Raw genomic sequence first — 23440 nt, 5'->3', positions numbered from 1 at the left:
TCAGTTCACCTGACTTTTACTAAATTATGTTTAAGTATGTTTTGGTATTAATCCTTATTGTGGGACTGAAAAATATTGTTATATTTAAATCTATGGTCACACAGCAACATATAATATAAAAATCTCATCCTACACTTTTTAGAAGCTTGGCTTGTCTTATTACTAATTTCCCATTAGCCCACACTTTTTCCATTACATAGCATTACATACAGTGGGGTAAAAAAGTATTTAGTCAGCCACCAATTGTGCAAGTTCTCCCACTTAAAAAGATGAGAGAGGCCTGCAATTTTCATCATAGGTATACCTCAACTATGAGAGACAAAAAAAAGACAGGTGTCTTTTATATTGATACTGAGTTCAAACAGATGCCATTAATACAGGTAACGAGTGGGAAACAGAGGAGCCTCTTAAAGAGGTAGTTACAGGTCTGTGAGAGCCAGAAATCTTGCTTGTTTGTAGGTGACCAAATACTTGTTTTACCAATGAATTTACCAATTAATTCATTAAAAATTCCTACAATGTGATTTTCTGTATTTTTTATTTTATTTTGTCTTTCATAGTTGAGGCCTCTCTCTTTTTAAGGGGTAGAACATGCATGATTGGTGGCTGACTAAATACTTTTTTGCCCCACTGTACCTGCTGTAGTTTATGAGTAATATTTACACTTGGACATGCTTTGGTCTGTCATAAAGCGCAAAACAGGAGTGTATATGTTGTTCCAAGCAATTCAAATTAAGTTTCTACACTGCTGTCCCGAGGTATCTGTAGATTGTACCAGCTCCAGTAGACAGAGGCCCACCCTGCAAGATCTGGAGGCATCCAAAAAAAAAGGACTTTGTAATGGTTTGAAGCTACGCACGCTGCTCCTGAGCTCTAAGTGATACAAACCCCCTCTGCACCTGTCCGACGCATCCTGGTGCCAAACTGGACTCCATGGTAACTTAGACATCTTCTGTTATATTAAACTTATAACACACGGTATGTCTGTAAATAATTATTCCTATCTGTTATTACCCAAATGTGGATGGGTTCCCTGTTGAGTCTGGTTGCTCTCAAGGTTTCTTCCTATTGCCATCTCAGGGAGTTTTTACTTGTCACTGTCACCCTTGGCTTGCTCACCAGGGACAATCTGATCATTAAGATCTATATGCATTTTTCTCACTCATACACATTTCCATAATTATCTTTTAATATTTTTAAGCTGCTTTGATTGCATTTGCATTGTTAAATTGAACTGAATTGAACTGTACCTGCTGTTCAAGTGATCCTGACACCCTCTGACCTCAGTGGAACTGGGATGGTTACTGTCCAAGAGCTGCTGAACAATAAGGTTCACATCCAGGATCCTTCCCATCAAGCTGTTCATCTCCTGGTCCAGGCTCTCAAACCTAACACACAGAAAGATACATGTACGTACATCACCAATTACCCAGCACTAATCTGCTTGCATGTAACCACTTACAAATGAATGCAGGAGGTATAAATTAAAACCCCATCTCATCCTAGAACATTCCTGTCCAGTAGTGGTGCATTTGGGCATGAAATTGCATGTTGTTGATGCATTTTCAGAAAGACTGGAAAAATGGCACATGATTTTTATAAATGTTCCTCAACTGTCTTACTTGGGTGAGCCTGAGGCCACGATAGCCTCTGTTTCCTATTCTTGGCTCACAGGACGATCGATCTTCTCCGCTTGTAGCCCATAAACTAATGTATGATGTTTTGTGCAGGCTAAGCTGCTTTTTTGCCTACCACAGTTGTGAAGAGTGATTATATGCATGATTATATAAGTGATGATACTATACCCCACTTTTTGGCAGTTGACTATTTTTCCTCTGATCCTCTCTGAACAGCAAGGTGTTTCCACCCATTGAAATGTCGCTCACTCAATGTATTTTGCTTTTAACATAATTTTGTGTAAATATCATAGACCAGGTTTTACTAAATGGCAGACAGTGGTCCAGATCTGGACAGAGTGACAGTTCCTGATACTTTTCTGATCAAATGAGATTAAGAAATGTATCAGTAATCAAGCACTTTTTCTCTCAAGGTGGGCATGGCTATGAGCGTCACCCAATCAACTCTATAGTTTACTGTGTATAGACAGAGTGTGCGGAAGGAACAGAGACGAAAACGCGACACAGCATGATTAGGAAAAATGTATATGAAAACTGAAGCTTTAAAGATGAAATGTTTAAAGAAAATGCCACTATGAGGTTGTTAGAGCAAACATATCCACAGCAACTTAGTCCTTCCACATTCATTTACAGCCCAGCATAATGCAAACGAAGATTCACTAAACATTAATTTAAGATTGTTGTTTGTATTCCATACAAATACAGGGAAATATACAAGGCCATCCATGTTTGAATTTTCCACTTGTTTAACTAGCTACTGAAAATTGACGAATATTATTAAAATGCTCTGGAAATTTTTAAGTGCTTATTTGTTTATAGACTAACAATGAAGGCATATATAGTGATCGGAATCCTAACACAAACATGAATTTTAGACATCGGCTCAAAGAAAATGGGCATTAATTGACCGGCCCTTCTTAAATTTATAGTTTTTATAGAAGAAGAAGTTATGATTTGTTCTACAGTAATCTGCTATAGACCATTGTGTGTGAAATTCCAAGGACGTCAGCAGTTTCGGAAATACTCAAACCAGGCCAATCAGGATCAACCATCCTTGCCACAGGTACAGTTACAAAGATACCCATTTCTGATGTTCGAGATGCACATTAATTAAAAGCTCTTCAGCTGTATCCGCATGTTCTTTTTTACGCGGTTGCTGTCCTGCTGTGCTTGCCGCCACTATGGCACAGTAGCTTAGTGGTTAGCATTGTCACCTTGAACCTTCAGGATCCTGTTTAATTTTCACCTCGGAGAATATGCAAACTCCAGTACGTGGAGTTTGCATGTTCTTTCCGTGACTGGTGTCCAAAGATATGCAGATTGGGCCAATTAAGTGAGAGAGTGGGTGTGCTGCTGCCACATGTTTGGCCAATTGAATAACAGCGTAAAGGATCAGATGTACACATGTTCCTACACCTATAAGTGGATAGTAAAAGTAAATTTGATTATATTGGCTTATGCCTACCTGTGAGCGACCACCTCAACATCCTCAAGTCTCTCAGGAACATCCATTTTGTTCAGCCATTTTTCCTTTTCATCAATCCACAGCTCACATGCGTTGACTTCACTGAACATACAGTAAACAGAAAGAGCATCATTTAGCCATTGCTGCCGCATTAGCGCAACCTCTGCCACCTCACTATACACACGCTCCACTTCTTGTATCCTCTCCTTCACTTCCTCTAGTTCTCCATAATAAGGCGGCAGTAACACTGTGTGTTTTCGGAGTGCTACGACATTTTGGCAGTGCTTGTCCACCTCCTCACAGACACGAATATGCTTCTTGAGCAGCGACTGTGTAGAAAACTCATCGTGACCAAAATCGTCACTGGAGACAAGTCTGTAGGCATCTTGAAGCCATGCTAGCTGATCATCCATTTCAGCGCTAAATTGAAAGAAATCTAGAGCCTCCTGCAGGTGGCCAAGTCTCATTGCTGCTTGATCCTCTAGTCTTTTCCAATCTTCCTTCACCTCCATCAACTTGTCATTAATCCCAGCTGTGTGCAACCGTTTTTGCGTGATGATTTGCTTTCCTTTTTTCATTGTCTGCTGGAGAAGTGCACGTCGAGCTAACAGCTCGCCAGCTAGGCTCTTGTGCTTCTGTAGAAGCTTTAGAACACTGCTTAGGTCTTTTCCGCAGCTTTGTGTGTTCAAGATTGAGATCTTCTCACGCATCCAGCACTCACACTCTTCTACTTCCTGGAAGAAAACCCAGAGCTCACGAGAATCCTCTAGCTCAGTGCGACGTTTACCTGCCAGATGTTTCAGTTCCTCCAGACAAGTGCTTACATGATTTACACGATTACAGATCACCTGAGGGTCGCATGGCTGGTATCCTACAAAAGACCAAGTGAGAGATGTTAATATTTTCAGTTTTTGGCTAGTTAGTTATGACATGATAAAAACTATATATAGGAATTATTGGCAGCAGTTCTGAACACTAGGTACTAGCTACTATCTACTGATATATTTTCTTATTGTTGTAATATTGAGCAACAAATTTTTTTTTTTTGTCAAACTACTTCATAAAGTTTAGACATTTAAAAGACTTTTAAAAGTGACAATTCATTCGGGTAGTCAGCTGACCTCACCAACTGAAACAATCTCAGATCATAACACTGCCTCCAAAGGCTTGTACATTGGTACATATGATGGAGGCATCTCTTCATGTGCTTCCATTCTTACCCTGGCATGCCCATCACTCTTGAATAGGGTAAATCTGGACTCATCAGACAACATGACCTTTTTTATTGCTCCAAAATCCAATTTTTATGTACCCTAGAAAATTTAAGCTTTTTTGAATAGTCTCACAAATATTTTTTTTATGGACACACAGCTGTTTGGTCCCGATCTTGTAAACGCCCTTATACGCTGGTGTTCTCCCTAATTTAGTCATGTCCAATTCCTTCCCGTCATTAGGGGGCTCCCACATTAAGGCTACTACTACCACTTAGTCAGGAGGGCCGAAGACTATCACGTGTTTCTGCCGAACCACGTGACGCCAGCGACCTGCTCGCTCACGCATTTTTGGGGGCGGCGTAACACACAGCGCTATCACACAGCGCTATCCGCTCCTTCTGCTTGCGTGAGCTCACAGACGCCCTTGATTGGCCGTAGAGCTGTAATTAATGTGGGAGCACGAAGTACTTCTCACCCCTACCCTCTGAGAGAGCTCGGCCAATCAGCTCTCTCTAGACCTCCGGCTACGAGAGGTTACAGCATCACCTGGCACTTTACCACTGCGTCACTCGGAGGCCCCCGGATAGTTGGGATTTCTTAATCCTGTTCCAGTATGCCAACATTGTTGTTTACCAAGTAAAAAAAGTTGTTGGCATATTAATCACAATTATAGTCACCATATTTTTCAAAGTGTCCAGGATATTGCCTGATCTTTTTTTTTACACTATGGCTACGTTTACACTGCAGGTCTCGATGCCCAATTCTGATTTGTTGCCTAGATCTGATTTTTTTGACCATCTGTTTACACGTTCTTTCAACTATGACTCATATCCGATACACAAGTTTACACTTGCCATACCTGTACCATCTGAAACATTGCGCATACTTAAAGGGAGGTTCTTGCGCTACACACTAGCCAAGATAGACGAAGGTGAAGTATGCTTGACACACTGCGATATATGCAAAGTTCGCGAAACGTCACCATGGTTTTAAAACGGAGGAGGAGAAAAAAAACGTCATAATTTCAGGCTCCGCATATGCTTCATTCACCAAATACTGATTTCTTAATTTTATTTAGCCCAAATAAGCATTAAAAAGGGGGGGGGGGGTGGCTGGGTGCTTTTCCTTTCCCATGTCACCTGCGATGTTATAATTCCACACGTGCTTTCACCGGAGAATAACATTACGTCATTAAACCGCGAAGAAGTCGCAGTTTTAATGGCGTACAAAATGCAATGACTCAGGAAATCCGATCTGTCCGTTTACACGACAATCACATTAGCACATATCTGATTTATATCTGATTTACTTCCACATATGAAGGAGGCCTGAAACCGATCTCGAAATATAGGAATGCATGCGTTTTTTTCCTGTTTACACGGACATAGAACATATCCGATGTGTCACATATAAGCAAAAAATCGGAATTGGGTCACATTTACCCGAGAGTGTAAACGTAGCCTATATGAAGTAGACTGTATTGCCAAAAGTATGTGAACACTTGACCAACGTGAACAGCCCATTCCAGATTTAGCCCCTTAATTGTTACAATAACCTCCACTCTTCTGGGAAGGCTTTTTACCCAGATTTTAGAGCTTGCCTGTGGGTGTTCATCCTTTCAGTGACAAAAGCATTACTAAGGTCAGACTGTATGGCCATTACATTTTGGCGGTGAAAGCAGTGAAATGCTTTAGACAACTGCCTGTGACCTTAAAATAAAAGACTATGAAATAGAAGAAAAAAAATGAAAAGGAAAACAGAAGGTAAATTTAACTAAGAAAGAATAAAATAAAATATAGAATTTAAATAAAATAACATAACATAACAGTACAAAATATGCAATAAAAGAGACATATATAAAAAAAATATGGTAAATAAGAAAATAAGAACAGCTGTGCAATACAAAGGTATAGAATTTAGCACTGTATGTATGGGAATGAGGTTGAATATAAATTGAGTATAAATAGAAATGTCACGGATTTAAAGTGTTTAAAGTGTCTAAAGTGACTGTGCATCCGGGTAACAGAATGTCCAGGGGGTGTGCAAATATACTTGAAGTGACATATTTAAAGTGACTTGTGATAATTTAACTTAACTAATGTCCACGAATGTGTAGTTGTGCAGTGGCCACTAGTGTAAGTGAATGTCCAGAGGTTGTCCACCTCCTCTGGGCTCAGAGTGCTCCATGCAGGTCACTCTAATTCTCCTATCCCAATCTTGGCAAAACAAGACTTCATGGACCTCACTTTGTGAAAAGGAGCATTGTCATATTGCAACAGGTCTGAGGCAGGTACAACTTTGTGGTTGTGGTACCACTTTATGGAATATGTGTATGATGGTCAGGTGTCAACATACTTTTGGCCATACAGTGTATTGACAATACTGCATTAAGTGTTCATTGCACAAATAGCTAATAGTACTATGCGATGTGGCCATGATACTGTGTAAAGTGTTTGTCACAGTATATCATAAATGTAATAGCTAATATACCTAATATGTGTTATGTTTTGGAGGTTAAATAAGCAACTGTTGTTATTATTCCTCTTATCAATGTTACTAGGACTCTCAGGACAAAAGTACCGTCAATGGTGGTGAATTTAAGTGCAGCATCGTTAAGCGTTTGCACACGATCTGCCTGTATGGTGATGTCTGCCTCTTGTAGAGCGTGTTTGTGCAGCAGGTCCTCCACCTCAAGCAGGTGTTTCCCAAAGTCTTTAGAGAGCAGTTTCATCTGCACAAGACAGAAGATCATTTTAAACCAGAATACTTATAGCTTTTTATTGTTGCTTCTACAGACAAAAGAGACACCAGTTACAAAAACAATGTGCTATTAAATAATCATGATATTCTATTTCATATTTATTTCTAGCAATTTTATGTTCATCTTAAATGATGCATATTAAAAGATTTGGTATATCTAGACAATGGTAATAAATATGTTAAATAATTGAATAAAACAAAATTACTGTATTACATTACAGTATCGACCTATATAAAAAGGCAACGTAAATAACCAATCTTCATAAAGTTTCTTTATAAGTGATAATTGAACAATTTAATATTTCTCTCACACCTGCATCTCTTCCATCCAGTCAATCATGTAGACCATCTCCTGGAAGGTTTTTTGCAGGGCTAGATTTTTCTCCAGCCGAGTCTTTCGACCCGTCACAAGCTCTTTCAGCAGATTCCATTGTTTTAGGATGTTGTCTTTCCGAGCCATAATGCGTCTGATGTCGTAATATCCTTCACTCTCCATCTCCACGGCCAGCTCCACCACCGCACTCATGCGCTCCTCATATGACGAAATGTCAGCTTCAATCGCTTCATGTTTCTTCATTGCTGCCTCAACTGCTGGCAGATCATAGCCAAAATTATCCTGAAAGAAAAATGCATGATGAAATGAAGAAGTATTCTTACAATTCTGGGCCTCTCTGGTGACACATGTACAGTGATAGGTTAAACCTACTCTGCAGTTTACTCTTCAACAGCACAATTCATAACAGAGAGCAAAATCCTTATAGAAAAACAGGACATATTAAGCCAATCCCATAGATCAAATTGTCCACAGCTGGTATCAGTGACTAATTGTTAGATGACTGTTATATTTATTTATAACTCCCACTGGTATAACATTATTTATTATATAAAATTAATGGCAATACCACAATCCTGTTATATTGTTATAGACAGAGAGTGAATTTACCTGAGAAACAAGCCGCTGGTTCTCATTAAGCCACGCCTGCCTCATGGTGGTTTTGTGATCAAACCGCTGAGCAAGTAGCTCAAGTTTCTCCTGACGAATGAGCTCCTTCCTTAAAGCTACACCTCTTTCATGCTCTGCCTTCTCTAGTCTTTCCCACGCCTTAAACAGAAAAAAGATATCCATTGTAAATGGAACGTTCATTGCTTAGTCTTCTCTCTTTCCCTTTTACCCCCCTAAGTCTAGGGTAGTTAAAAAAAAGCAAGTGAGGTCGGTTTGCTATTATTTTAGATTGCTATTGGAACATACAGTCATGTTCAAAAATTAGCACTCTCTATTTTAATTCTGTTTTTTTTGCGTAAAGACATAATAAAAATCATCTGATCATAGTGGGTCTTAGTATTAGGCAATACAGCCTCAGATGAGCCAAAAAGAAACATGTGAGCAATACTAAGTATACTCCATGATTCGACAGCTTGTAGATCCACCATTACAGCAATAACTTAAATTCCTGTATGACTTTATAAGTCTTTCACATCATTGTGGAGGAATTTTAGCCTATTCTTCTTTAGCCCTGCCACAGCATTTCAATTGGGTTGAGGTGTGGGCTTTGATTAGGCCATTCCAAAACCCTGATTTTTTTCTTTTTAAGCTATTCTAATTTATTGATGTGCTTCAGATCACCCAAGCTTTAGTTTTTGGACAGGTGCCTTCATATTTGCTTTTAGAATCCTTTGATATACAGGGGAGTTCATGTTGACTTATTGACTTAAGGTGCGTAGGTCTTATGGCTGCAAAGCAAGCTGTGCTTGACAGTCGGTATGAGGTGTTTCTGCCGTAATGTTTTTTTTTCCATTTTGTTGAAATTTATTTTTATTTTTTTTCAAATTACATTTTTTTAATTAAGGCCAAATAACTTCACTTCCGTTTTAATGTCCAGATGACATTGTTCCAGAGGTCTTGTGCTTTGTCGTGCTTTCTCCTGGCAAACTTTGCAAACAAATCATACTTGTACAAACTTCTGCTTTTATTGAGGAAAAAGATATATTTGTTGTTGTTTGTTTAAAGTTGTATTTGCACTAACACTTAGACCATGATCAGATTATTTTGCACAAAAAAACACATAGAATTATGAGTGGATATGTACCTTTGAACATGACAGTTACTGCTGAACTCTAATGGTGTAGCTGTTAAGCTACTGACAAATAGCTAGATTACTAGATTTCAGACGGACATTTAATATCACAAACTACCACTGTTCTACCTCACTAGTTCTACCTTGTTGATGTCAGAAATAAGTTTTCCATCATGAGGCACATATGGCTTCTGGTTGTTGGCTCTAAGTTTGCTTTGGATGGTAAAGAGCAGCACCTCAAGATTTCCTTTCTCCTGGAACCTGCCAGAAAAAAGAGTTTTCACAAATAATTGTATGAAACCAAGCAAAATATACCAAGTGCTAATAGAAAATGTTGGCACAAGCAAAATATACAAAGTGCTAATAGGAACACCCTAACTATAGTCTTATAGTTGCCATTATCTGTAGAATTAGCATTAGAATTGCTAAAGCTGTTGGTGAAATCAATGTATGCTAAAATTGCTAAATACTAAAGCTAATGTCTGTGTTCAAATATGTTTTAAACCACATAGACTACATACTTTATAGGCTTTTCAATGGTGCAGTAGGTTGTAAAGGCCTGCAGTTGTTGTTGTACTCCTGTTAGAGAGTTAGCAAACTTCTGGTTGCTGATGATACTAATGGTTTTTTCAATCCATTCCAGCAGTTCCGAGGCCAGACCTTCATAACGCTGAATGATCTTCTCTGCTTCTATGGCGTTATCCAACACCTGCATACAAAAACCATCACGTCATTGCGGATTTTAAGTTTATTTATTTATTTATTCATTTTAATGTCACATGAATGTCAAAAATCTAACAGCCATTATGGGTCAACATACATTTGTTCCCTTTCAGTCGATTCACTCGGTACAACGGTGCTAGCTAGTATGACCGTGGAAGCTAATGTGGAAAAAGGAATCCGCTGTTCACCCCTGTTTGGACCAGCACGAAGCATGCCCCGTCTGTCTGGGAATTCTCAGACTGAGCCCAAGTCATGTGCGCTTTGTCGCCAGCTCCGGCGTTCAACGCTTGAAAGACAGGTCACGTTCATCTGGAAATGCACGGCTCGTCGGAGGACGAGCATTAAATTATGCTGTCTGCTCAAAGCTCCGCTGATACTGTGTTAGCCGCTCGAGACGACACTTCATTTTTTGCTCTCTAACGTAAAGCAGCCAAAAAACTGAAGGTGGACTGGCTCTTCCCACAGCCAGCTCAGAAACCATCGGGGTTAGCGGAATTTTTTCTTCCTCCTCTTTGGCTGCTTATTTGGCACCCCTGCATAATCATGGAGTATCTGGCCTTACTGTCCTTCTGTCCAAACACTGTAGATTCTCCTCTGCCCAGCTGGAGAAGATTTACCGTGCTCAAGTGGGCACCGCTTATGCGCTCAATTCCGTTAGGCTGCTTCAGACGTATCAGGCAATGCATTTGGCAGAGCTCGGCTTACTGGTGCCTGAGGAGAGCCTGATATGTGCGCTGCTTAAGGGGTCAGGACCACAACAGACCACATTTCGCGCATGGCTTGTTGTGCAGCTCTCTCCCTCGGCAGGGGGATGGCAAGCGCAGTGGTAGCACAGAAGCATTTATGGCTCATGCTCTCAGTCATACTGGTTTTGATGGAGTGGCAGTACATTTTTTAAGAGAAGTACGATGTCTGTGACACACTGTGAGGTCTTGGGATTTATTGTTAGTGCTTGAGGCCCTCTGTGGTCCTTCTTTTGAGATAATTGAGTCTATAGATATGAAAATTCTTTTATATAAGACGGCACTTTTTCTTGCTTTAGTGTCTGCCAAACGAGTAGGTGATCTCCACGCTTTGTCTGTGCATCCATCTTGTACGCAGTTTGCTGCTAATGGTTTAAAGGTTACTCTACGGCCGAGCGCGGCCTATGTACCTAAGGTTATCTCCTCTGATTATAGCTCTATGGTCTTCGAACTTCATAGCTTCGGCCCACCTTCTTTTGCTTCTGAGGAGCAGGGAAAATTGCATAAATTGTGCCCAGTACGTGCAGTACGGGTCTACCTGGATCATACAATGAATATGCGCTTAGGTGATCAATTGTTTGTCTGCTTTGTCAGCACAGTAAAGGGTAGGCATTGTCTAAACAACAGATTTCCCATTGGATTGTGGAAGATATTTCATTAGCTTATAGCAGCAAAGGTGTCCCATTGTCTCAGGGTGTGAAGGCACATTCAACAAGAGCTATGGCAACATCTTGGGCGCTGTTTAGTGACCCTGTTTTTTCTTTGGCGATTTTTAATGTCAGTAGGTAATATTTGCGCGGCAGCCAATTGGTCTTCACCGCACAATTTTGTCCAGTTCTACCATCTTGACATAACAGCCCCTGAGTGGCCCATTGTGTCCTCTCTGCAGGGTCCATTAGATAGTAGAGTAGCTATCAAGGTTCTTGTTCCTACCTTTGGTAGATGCTCGGCGGGCCGTGAATATTTGTCCCATACATTATGTGTTGTACCGAGTGAATCGACTGAAAGGGAACAAATGGTTATGACTATAACCTCTGTTCCCTGAGAGAGATGTACAACACATTACTGCCCTGACTCTCAGCTTAGCTCGGCGAAGAGCGGCTGTCGAACTGAGAGTCAAGCATGGTAAGGATGGCCTATAGGTATATGTGGGGCTACACCTACGTCACCACTTGTTTGACTGCCTTTATGGCATGAATTTAGGGGGCTTCAGCCAGGAAACGAGGGGGCATGATATCCCATATGTCATGTGTTATACCTCGTTCCTCTCCCTCAGGGAACAGAGGGTTATAGTCATAATCATTCATTTCTCGTGGGCTCAATTCACATATCAAAACATGTAAAAATGAATAAATGTAGAGGGGCAATTTAAATAAAATGTAAGATTGAAAACTTTTCATCAGTTGTAACATTGAATTTGTAAAATACCTATTCTAAAGTTCATATAAAACAAAGAAAAAGACATATTATATATCCTGAAATGTTCTGGATATTATTCCTCTCACCTTCCCAATTCTTTTGCCCTCTACTATAAGAGCTTTCATTTTGGAGAAGTAGTGGTAGTAGGATACAACATATGTTATAATAGACTTCTCATCAGGATTTTCAGTGTTCACATCTGAGAGATAAAATGTGTTAATTATTGAAAAATAAAATTAAAAAGCACAATATTGTTTAATATATTCTGTGAAAATATAAAGCAATGTATTATATGTGGATGATTAAACTGTACCCTCTGGATCAAGAAGTTTAGTGAGTCCAAGACTCTGCTCAGCAATGTTGAAGGCTTGCTGCAGATTGTGTGTAGCATTCGATCTGGTCAACTTGTGAAACTCAATCAAATCAGGCCTGAAACATAAAGGATAAAATTAATGATTGATGAAAGAAAAAGAAGGGGGAAAGCATTTGTATAGTGTATGTACTAAACATAAAATATATACAGTATTTGATAAAAAGGGAACACAGTAAGAAATATTTATATAAAATAATTATGACCATTATTCCATCAAAATGGTTTCAACACCACATTAATCCAATTTTTAAAAAATTAATTCTGTTCACTATTTCCTTTTATGATGAACAACATAATGTGATTGTTCTCTCCGAAAACCTGGTGAAAAACACCTGGTGCTCATTCACACTGGTATTGATACAAAATAGAGACCACTGTCCTTTATCTCTGTGTCCAAAAATGCATCCTAATTAAGGGGTTCCTCTGGAGTTAAACATTGGGATAACTATTATACTCACTGACTGCTTAAAGAGGAACATGTGCCAATCATGAACAGTTATCCAGATGGGCATATTTTTAAAAGTGCTGATCTCCTGGGATTTCATATACAACAGTCTCAATAGTTTACGTAGAACAAAAAAAATCAGAAAATCAGGAAATTGTAGCCAGACTGGGCTGAGCCAACAGGAAGACCATTGAAACTCACATAAGCACTCTTTACAACCATGGTGAGCAGAAACGCATTTCAAAACACACCACACATTAAACCTTGATGGGAAAACCACATCAGGTTCCACTCCTATCAGCCAAAGCAGGGATCTCAAGCTCTTATGGGCACAGATACACATCTAGTCTTTTAATCTTCACTTGTCCAGTTTGGGTGAGTGCGTGGCCGTTATATCCTCAGGTTCATTTTCTTGGCTTGTGGCTTTCTGCTGTTGTAGCTTATCAACCTCAATTATTGATGTTTTGTGTATGCAGAAATACTTATGAGTTAGTATATGTAATATACTATATATTATATATTATATCTAAATCTGACAATTCTCCCTCTGACCTTATTAACAATATATTTCGATCCAGAGAATTGTCTCATACATGAACTTGCCTATTTTTCATACCGTATCTACATTCTGGACATTTTTTGTAAAAATCCCAGGAAATCAGAAGTTTCTAAAATACTCTAACCCGCTCCAGCAACCATGCCACGGTTAAAGTTGCAGAGATCATACTTTTCCGCCATTAACTAAGTTCTTGTCCTGCTTTAGATTGTACTGCTGCCATAGGATTGACTTATTGCAGGTATACAAGCGTGCCTCTTAAACAGGATGGTAAGTGAATATTACAGAACGTTGTTTTGCATGTTTTTCTCCTAACCTGTGTCGATGTATAAGTGCATTGAAAGCCAGTCCATCTCTCCAGCATGTGGTGAAATTGTGAATGTTTACTTCAGGATACCTGAATGCACAAATACAGAATACATTTTAGTTACTTGCAATACTGGTTTAATATATTATAAATTATTAAGTTATGTTTTTTTTTATACTTTCCCTCTGTTTGTGGGAAAAAATTTTAACAAATTCTTATATTCGTGAATTTCTAGGTTTGCTGGTCAATATAACCGCTATAACTTTCTCCAATAACATTAGACTTGATATCATCATCACATTTTGAATTCTTCTTTCTGCATACTGTATGTATTAAAGAATACTGTACAGTGTATATTATTCCATAAAGTCTGTCTGTTTGAGTTTGTCTGTAGTACTTAAACCAGGTTTGTAGTGTAGGAATTTCTTTTTATCTGGTTCCTTACAACAGTGTCATCAGCATAATCCCTGCCCACATTTTTTAACTTAAAAAAAAAATACCACTGTAGATTTGATCTGTATATCTCTTTGTCATTAAATTGTTACATAATGTTCACATGGCTAATTAATATCCCTTTTTTACAATCTAGTGGATCCAATTTTTCTTACCACACCACTCAATTATTGCATAAATAAATGAAATTCTAATTATTCCCAGGCGAACTCCAGCATCAGCCTTACTTGGGATTCTCAATAAAAGATTTACAGTGTTTAAACACTGGAATGTTTCTTTATAGTGTGCAAGTGATCCTGTTCTTTAATAAATTCATTTAAACATTCACTAAGTGTGTATATGATAACTTTCATACTGTACGTGAACTTGCCTGTGAGGAAAATGAGTCTTACCCTGCTGTTTTCATTTGGCACCACAGTAACAGGGCATCTTTAGCTGAGCGTGTCTCCCTGTTGTCCTCTGTTTCAATTTTAATCACTTGGATCTGTCAAAGAAAATCAGGAACAAAAAAGCATTTCAGAACACACACACACACACACACACACACACAGAGAGCACGATGCACAGCACATTTATTATGTGTATAGACTTGTAGAGACTTTGTATAACACATAAGAAGTCCCTCTAAGAAAAGGAGAATATGCTGCCTGAACAAAAATATATCTAGTGATATGATATCGTCAGACAGAGTAATCTCATAGTATATTTATGGTAGAACTGTGAGACATAGGTAAATGGTTAATTTAATTCAATTTAAATAAATTTTATTTGTATAGCGCTTTTAACAAGTGACATTGTCGCAAAGCAGCTTTACACAATAAAAAGAATTATTTAAGTTTGTATGAAACGTGAATGTGTATGAATCAAAATGATAAGTTTGTCCCAAGAGGAGGACGATGGCGACAGTGGCAAAGAAAAACTCCCTGAGATGGCAGTAGAAGGAAACCTTGAGAGGAACCTTACTCAACAGGGAACCCATCCTGATTTGGGTGAAAACGGAAAGCAGGGATTGATCTGCATCATACTGTAATTCAATTCTGTTAAAATTTCGATCATGGTCATTTTAAATTTTATTTTATTTAATGGAACTAGTTTTTATTGTCTGATCTGTCACAAGCAGCTATATTTCTTACAGGTTTTAAAGTCCTAAAAACAACCCAAAAAACTGGATAATAATCACTGAAATTCTGTATAACTTGTGCTGTTGATTAAATGGCATGTCTCGAATAAACCGATAATCTTATTTTCCTGCCTATCGTCTGCTTTACACTCCAGTAAGAGGTGGTACTGCACCAACTGCCCATGAATTCCACAGAGGAAGACGCGATGCTCTTTAAAAAAACATGTATTTGCAGAAGATGGAGGCAGTTTAGATTTTCTGGAAATGTTGTGGTATATTTTTAGGGACTTTTTATTAATGGAAGTTTATTCAAATAATAATAAAAATAATTTCAATTCTGAATTGAAAACCCATAATTTTACTAAACTGCATTCTCAAGAAAAAGATTGAAATTATTTAAACATTTAAATCACATAGCTCTAAATTATGGCCATTCTAAAGTTGTCAGTGGTGTGATTCATGTACAGTATATATTTTTGTTGAGAATGAAAACTACTGAAACATATACTCATGTTTGTCTCTTTGTGATGACCTCACCCTGATGTGCTTTTTAGGTACAAAAGGTTCACCTAAAAGCAAAACACTCTACAACATGATTTAGATAGGAGGCAAAACATTACAAACTGTATCACCATATTATACTTTATAAATAATATATTCACATGGAATCTGGCCTCAAGCTACATCAGCACCTAAGAATGTCATTTCTAATCAATGCAGTGATGCCACTAAAACCACGAGCATTAGTTATTAATCATCATACAACAAAACTACTGTTTTAATCAAATGCTTAACAGTGCAAATATAAGTAATCAACATATATTCCAAAAATTTAAAGTAAACAAAGAACCTTTAATCCTGAAACCTACAATCTTCCTGAAAATTCCAAATGCTGGTACCTCTGAAGTGCTCCTTTTCTGTCTTTTTTTCTCTTTCTCTTCCCTCTGTGCCCCTTTATCCCCTTTTCCATGCTTTTTAGTTTCTGACTCCCTGTCTGTCTTCCTAAGACTTTCCCTCTCTATGCTGCAGTGTTTAAACTTGACCTGCTGACTGAGCAGAGAAACTGAACCAGCACACAGAAGGGGAGGGGATGCAGAACGGAAGAGGGAGAGAGAAGCTACCTGAAATTAAATAACAGGACAGAATAAAAGAGGAAAAGGAATAAAGGAATAGGACAATGAATATAAAAAAAATATATTATGTGTTAAAAAAGAGAAGAGAAGGGAAGGGAAGAGAAGAGAAGAGAAGAGAAGAGAAGAGAAGAGAAGACAAGAGAAAAGAAGAGAAGAGATGTATTGACTTACAACTGATGAGGAGGAGAGTAAGGAGGGGGAAAATAATACCATTGACACTTTTATGGGGACAAAATTTCTGAATAAAAAGTTCCAATTACCAAATTCCAAAAGTTTAATTTTGGAAGAATACTGCCGTACTTTCTGCAACTGCCAAAGTTTCTAACTCCAACTATAATCCTAAATCCACAACCTCATCTCTTATCTTTTAGTCAAACTCTTATTGATGTTTACAGTCACCTGGTAACTAATGAAACACAACTGTGTGCAATAACACTAATCCTTTTAAATAATCAAGGCTCTTAGCAGATTTGGTTTATCTGCATTTCTAATGTTACAGTTCTATTGTTATAATAGCTTACAACAATAGTAATATTTTTTTGTTCAGTTTTAAAACTGTTTATTATCACACAGAAGTATATTCAGTTAAAAGGGCAAGGACAGATGCATGTACATGAAACACACATGCACAGACACAGCAATTGATCACACAGACTCTGCAGGAAACAGAATGGCATTTTAACAGAGATCAAATAACCCCAGCAGAGTTAAAAAAAAAAAAAGAAAAGACAAATCTACCGTCTACCCTTACTACTATACTATAACACACGGCACTGTAAGACACTTTTGAGATTTAAAAAAAAATTAACAAAATCTGCTCAGATCTTATGTGAACTAATCTGTGGAATTAAATGCCATAATATGATCTCAAAAAATGACTATTGATTAATCAGAGAGGATTAGTAAATATTATAAAACTATACTATGTACAATATGGTTATTAAAGCATACAGTACACTTTCTTGATCCGAAAGCGAAAATATCCTAAAATACATAAGAATGTAATCCATATAGAAATTCTGTCAAGATGCCTTAACGATTTAAAAATTAGATGTGACTAACTGTAATTAGTAAAAAAAAAAAAAACTCAGATGCAATTAAATAAAATTGGTTATTACTTTTTAGCGATCATGGATACTAGTGAACTTGGAAAACCAGGGTGTCATTTAGGGTGGTTTACACGCACGCCTACAAAATGTTATAATAAACAGTACACAAGCACACAGATGTTGACTATATGAGTGATGCACGCGCACTGAGCATTGGAGACGATTACCCACAATTCTGCAGCGCGGAGACAGAAGAACCATTGGCTCAGTTGTGATCACGTGATGCGAATGCTTACTATTTTTATGTCAAGACCTCGCTCATTTATCAAGTTAAATTTTATTTTTAAATTTTCCTCGCCTTGAAAATGTTCATAAATCAAGTTTATGGGTCCACTGTCTATACTTTAAGCAATCTAAGATTCCAGTGTATTTACTTTGCAATGCATCATCGAATGCATCCAATGCATCAACCACCTCTATTATTGCACTATAGCCTATTAAAAAATTCCCTTGTGAACACACCAAATAGTTCTTTTTACTATAGCGGGTTTTCAATGGTTCAAAAGTTTCTATACACCTTGTTGGTATTTGGTGGTATTGCCTTTTAACTGCTGGAGCTAAAATCAAACATTTTTGATGGCATTTCACAAGCTTCTGTCTATACTTTGCTGGAATTCCTTTTGCTGGAATAGGTGTAAAACACTTTTTCAGTTCAATTCACAAACTTTCAATGGGATTCAGGTCAGGGTTTTGTGAAGGCCACTTCACAAAATACACCAAAGGCTTAGGACAGCTGTCCTGCTGGAAGACTAAAGTGTAACTCATGTTTTAACTTACTGGATGATGTCTTTAGGGCTTGCTTCAGTATTTTGTAGATGATCTTCCTGTGATTAGGTCTTTGTCCGGGTGGTCACTTGCTAATTTCTATCTGTCTTTATTAAGCCAGCATTCACTAAATGACAGCCTATAAGGTCTTGGCAGTGAATGAGTTTTTTAATAATGGATGCACATACTTCAGTACCTGTTGACACCAGTTATTTTCTGAGGTTTCAGGGTTAATCTTAAATGTTAGTTTGATGTAAATGTTCCAGATTATTCATCCCTGGGAGTTACTTTTTACCTCTTACTCCAATGATACAGTGTCCCAATATTTTTAGATTTGCATACAATTATTTGTACAGCCGCTAATGGTACCTTCAGACAACTGTCCCAAGGAGGAACCTGACTTTTTATGATGTCTTGGCTGGGTCACTTATAGGCAAAATAGGCATTGTAGCTAAAGGTCAGCCATTGCTAAATATACACCTTGCTAAATGCACATCTATTAATGCGATTTGATCAATCAGAAGCCATAATTCTTCAATATTTACTTTTTTTTTTTTTTACACTAATGTAAAGGAGATGCAAAAAAATGAGACGCATAATCTTTACCCATGTTATATGTAAATTCTGAACTCAACAGTATGTGATCCTTCTCTGACCATTGCTTATATTCTCCTACCTGGAAGCGAAGGATAATGGTCCAGATGAGGCCGAGTGTAAGGCGATGGTTGCCATCAACAATATCGTGAGATCCAACATTTTCCAGATGAACTCTCTGCTCTTTAAGAAACTGCAAGGCTTTATCCACGTTTTCAAGACAGTGTATCCGCATTCTCCCTCTTGTTGGCCGAGGCTTCGGATAGAACAGATAGAGAACAGTTGGGTAGGTAGAAAGATAGTTAGATAGATAATAACAATAATATACAGTACAGTACACTACTGTACAGAAGTCTTAGCCACATGCCAAAAAATGCTAAAAGCTTTCTAAAATCATGACATAATCTTTAAATTTAACAGGAAACAATAACACTTGTTTCTTCTTTGCCTGTGAAACCTAGCAGCGTAATAGCATTCCATTATATATATTTGATTTTTTACATAATATGCTAATATTATTTGATATTTTTAAGGGAAAATAAATGTTTGGAAATATAAAATGTTTTTTCTTTTATTTTTATTTTGTAATGACTCAAAAATGCTGAACTCACAAGATAAACTTCTATATTTAATTTGTACTAAAAATAAGCCGTCTAAAAGTTTTAAAAGTCTAAGTTAAGTTAAGTGTATATAATTTACCTATTTAAGCATCAGGCCAATAATCACTGAATGTGGTAATAGGTCAAATTATTAAGACTGAATTGAATAAGCAGGTTTTGATTCATTTAATCCACTATGCTTAGAAAAGAAACTAAAAATGTTTTACAGGTAAAAGACACTAGGAAAGCCAATTATCCTGAATATTAGACACTAGGATATATTCGTCAGAAAATAACTCAAACACCTGAACAAACCGATTATCATAATTTTAAAATCCCAAATTTCTGATCATTATGGTGCTTGCAGTTTGTGTATAACGGTTTATACTAATTTCACGAAAAAATACTAATAAAAAATTATTAATCATACTACACAGTGGCTGTTCAGTTATATATATATATATTACCTAAACATGACTTATACAATATGAATTTACATTTTAAACCTAACGTTTAATGGGTCATGCTGAAATTTTCTATGTTTAGTAGAATAAAGTGCCTTCATAAACTGACCAGTAGCTCTCCTGAAAGCACTTCCAGTAACCTGGTGAGCATGTAACCATCTCTCAGATCGTTATACAGATCAGCGATGCGGCATGAGACGCGCGCTAGGTGTGAGTTCACCCACTTAGTGAACGTTTTCTTCTGCACTGCATCCCTTTCATCTAGAAAAGAAACCGGTATTGCAAAATTGTTATTCCACCAATAAAACCATTTCAATATGAAGTGTACATACTGTATGTAAAATATCATTATGTTAGTATTTGTGAATCATTAGAAGTTGTTTTATTAGATAATATTAGCTGTTTATAATAGTTACTGCAAAAGTGTGCAAAGATTTAAAGAAAAAGCAAGGGGGTGCAAGTAAATGACAAGTTACAGACACAGTACTCTAAAGCTGGTAAAGCTAAATTAGTTTTTTAAATATTTCTTCCTACCTGCTAGTGCCTTAATGCGTGAGCATTCAAACAGTTTAGCACTAGTGGTTTCGCTTTCCCAGAATCCTGTGCTGCTGGGCCGGTTGTTGTTGTTTAATTGTCTCTGGGCCTCGGCATTGTCCAGATCCGTAGCAGCGTTGGCCATTGTGCCAGTTCCCCCAAAAAACTCTATACGGAATACACAAAATGGCAGAATCACACACACAGGACAGCCCACAACAAAATAATGAATTAAATTTTCAATATAATATTTTTATTATTCTAACTGATGTTATCTACTTAGTTTCAGTAAACAGGAGTCTTAATACTACATCATGCAAACCTTTTAGACAATTGTGGGCCTTTAACTCTGTGGCAGTAGATTGGGGAGACACACATGGTTATTGTCTGCAATTTATATATATACAGTGGTGTGAAAAACTATTTGCCCCCTTCCTGATTTCTTATTCTTTTGCATGTTTGTCACACTTAAATGTTTCTGCTCATCAAAAACCGTTAACTATTAGTCAAAGATAACATAATTGAACACAAAATGCAGTTTTTAAATGAAGATTATGTTATTAAGGGAGAAAAAAAACTCCAAATCTACATGGCCCTGTGTGAAAAAGTAATTGCCCCCCCTTGTTAAAAAATAACTTAACTGTGGTTTATCACAGTTAAAAGTTCAATTTCTGTAGTCACCCCCAGGCCTGATTACTGCCACACCTGTTTCAATCAAAAAATCACTTAAATAGGAGCTACCTGACACAGAGAAGTAGACCAAAAGCACCTCAAAAGCTAGACATCATGCCAAGATCCAAAGAAATTCAGAAAAAAATGAGAACAAAAGTAATTGAGATCTATCAGGCTGGTAAAGGTTATAAAGCCATTTCCAAAGCCTTGGGACTCCAGCGAACCACAGTGAGAGCCATCATCCACAAATGGCAAAAACATGGAACAGTGGTGAACCTTCCCAGGAGTGGCCAGCCGACCAAAATTACCCCAAGAGCGCAGAGACAACTCATCCGAGAGGCCACAAAAGACCCCAGGACAACAACTAAAGAACTGCAGGCCTCACTTGCCTCAATTAAGGTCAGTGTTCACGACTCCACCAAAAGAAAGAGACTGGGCAAAAACGGCCTGCATGGCAGATTTCCAAGGCGCAAACCACTTAAGCAAAAAGAACATCAAGGCTCGTCTCAATTTTGCTAAAAAACATCTCAATGATTGCCAAGACTTTTGGGAAAATACCTTGTGGACCGACGAGACAAAAGTTGAACTTTTTGGAAGGTGCGTGTCCCGTTACATCTGGCGTAAAAGTAACACAGCATTTCAGAAAAAGAACACCATACCAACAGTAAAATATGGTGGTGGTAGTGTGATGGTCTGGGGTTGTTTTGCTGCTTCAGGACCTGGAAGGCTTGCTGTGATAGATGGAACCATGAATTCTACTGTCTACCAAAAAATCCTGAAGGAGAATGTCCGGCCATCTGTTCGTCAACTCAAGCTGAAGCGATCTTGGGTGCTGCAGCAGGACAATGACCCAAAACACACCAGCAAATCCATCTCTGAATGGCTGAAGAAAAACAAAATGAAGACTTTGGAGTGGCCCAGTCAAAGTCCTGACCTGAATCCTATTGAGATGTTGTGGCATGACCTTAAAAAGGCGGTTCATGCTAGAAAACCCTCAAATAAAGCTGAATTACAACAATTCTGCAAAGATGAGTGGGCCAAAATTCCTCCAGAGCGCTGTAAAAGACTCGTTGCAAGTTATCGCAAACACTTGATTGCAGTTATTGCTGCTAAGGGTGGCCCAATCAGTTATTAGGTTCAGGGGGCAATTACTTTTTCACACAGGGCCATGTAAGTTTGGATTTTTTTTCTCCCTAAATAATAAAAACCATCATTTAAAAACTGCATTTTGTGTTTACTTGTGTTATCTTTGACTAATAGTTAAATGTGTTTGATGATCAGAAACATTTAAGTGTGACAAACATGCAAAAGAATAAGAAATCAGGAAGGGGGCAAATAGTTTTTCACACCACTGTATATATATATATATGTGTGTATGTGTGTGTGTGTGTGTGTGTGTGTATTCATTGTTATGAGATATTAGAGCACATTCCCTTCCCCCAAGTCTGAAATACCCCAACTCCCATCCCCCAGTAATCATAACCCCGCTTCCACACACACACACACACACACACACATTTAGCTTTGTGCCTCTTTAGACTCTTTTAAAATCTGATATATAATATCATATGACAGACTACATTAGAAAAGAATTTAATTTCAGTATTTATAAACAACATTAATACTACTATCGCTACTATATTTTATAATACTATTATATTAGGCAGGTTTGTCAAAATCACTGATTACCGTTAAAAAAATTAAAAAAAAATAAAAAAATTATCTAGTTATGTGTATGACTGTGGTTCTGTAATCCTCTAGGAGGAACTGCGTGATCACCTGAATTTAACCTAGTACATATGAGAATACATGCTGAGATTTTTCACAAGTGACAATTAATACGTATTATAATAGTATTTACCATAAAGGCTTGTACTGAACATGTTGAGATGGTGAGGGCAGTTAAATTCCAGGTTACACTGTCCAAGTTGAGTGTCTGGCTATGCCACATAGAACTATAATCTATTATGAAAATTCACTTATTATGTGTGTGTGCATGAGGGTGTGCATGCAAAGAAATGAGAACAAATCCCATCCATTTTTTCTTTAAACTTGCATATTTTCGTATTTAAGTTTAAGTTGTTTTGTTGTTGTTGTTTTATTATTATTTGTGACAGGAACAAAAGGTGAGCGAAGAAAACATTCTATAATTTGGAGTTCATTCCACGTCTGCTGATGAAAAGTATATTTATTCTGAAAATGTTTTCTTCAAAAATATATATTTTAACTATTAACAGTAAGGCATGTTATCTCACAAAAACAATGTGGATTGGATCCTTC

The 23440-nt window shown here is 37.6% G+C and overlaps 1 protein-coding gene across 2 annotated transcripts in view; it reads right to left on the bottom strand.

Moving 5' to 3' along the window:
* The window catches only part of LOC128527786 (spectrin beta chain, non-erythrocytic 4-like), a 73740-nt gene that overhangs the window by 39998 nt on the left and 10302 nt on the right, over positions 1-23440 (bottom strand). For both annotated transcript variants that reach the window (XM_053500368.1, XM_053500364.1), the window contains exons 2-15: positions 20489-20656; positions 20064-20215; positions 18974-19147; positions 14563-14654; positions 13727-13807; positions 12350-12465; positions 12123-12235; positions 9673-9860; positions 9295-9412; positions 8020-8178; positions 7390-7692; positions 6897-7047; positions 3103-3973; positions 1251-1388 (exon numbers count right to left, since the gene is read on the bottom strand). In XM_053500368.1, the coding sequence (XP_053356343.1) occupies positions 1251-1388; positions 3103-3973; positions 6897-7047; positions 7390-7692; positions 8020-8178; positions 9295-9412; positions 9673-9860; positions 12123-12235; positions 12350-12465; positions 13727-13807; positions 14563-14654; positions 18974-19147; positions 20064-20215; positions 20489-20633 (2801 nt within the window). In that variant the 5' untranslated portion in view covers positions 20634-20656. The remainder of the gene's footprint in view (positions 1-1250; positions 1389-3102; positions 3974-6896; positions 7048-7389; positions 7693-8019; positions 8179-9294; positions 9413-9672; positions 9861-12122; positions 12236-12349; positions 12466-13726; positions 13808-14562; positions 14655-18973; positions 19148-20063; positions 20216-20488; positions 20657-23440) is intronic.

This window comes from Clarias gariepinus, chromosome 7 (genome assembly GCF_024256425.1).
Source record: "Clarias gariepinus isolate MV-2021 ecotype Netherlands chromosome 7, CGAR_prim_01v2, whole genome shotgun sequence".
In the NCBI taxonomy this organism is placed as follows: Eukaryota; Metazoa; Chordata; class Actinopteri; order Siluriformes; family Clariidae; genus Clarias; species Clarias gariepinus.
The sequence above is the reverse complement of the archived record's forward strand: the minus strand, read 5'-3'. Positions and strand labels throughout refer to the sequence as shown.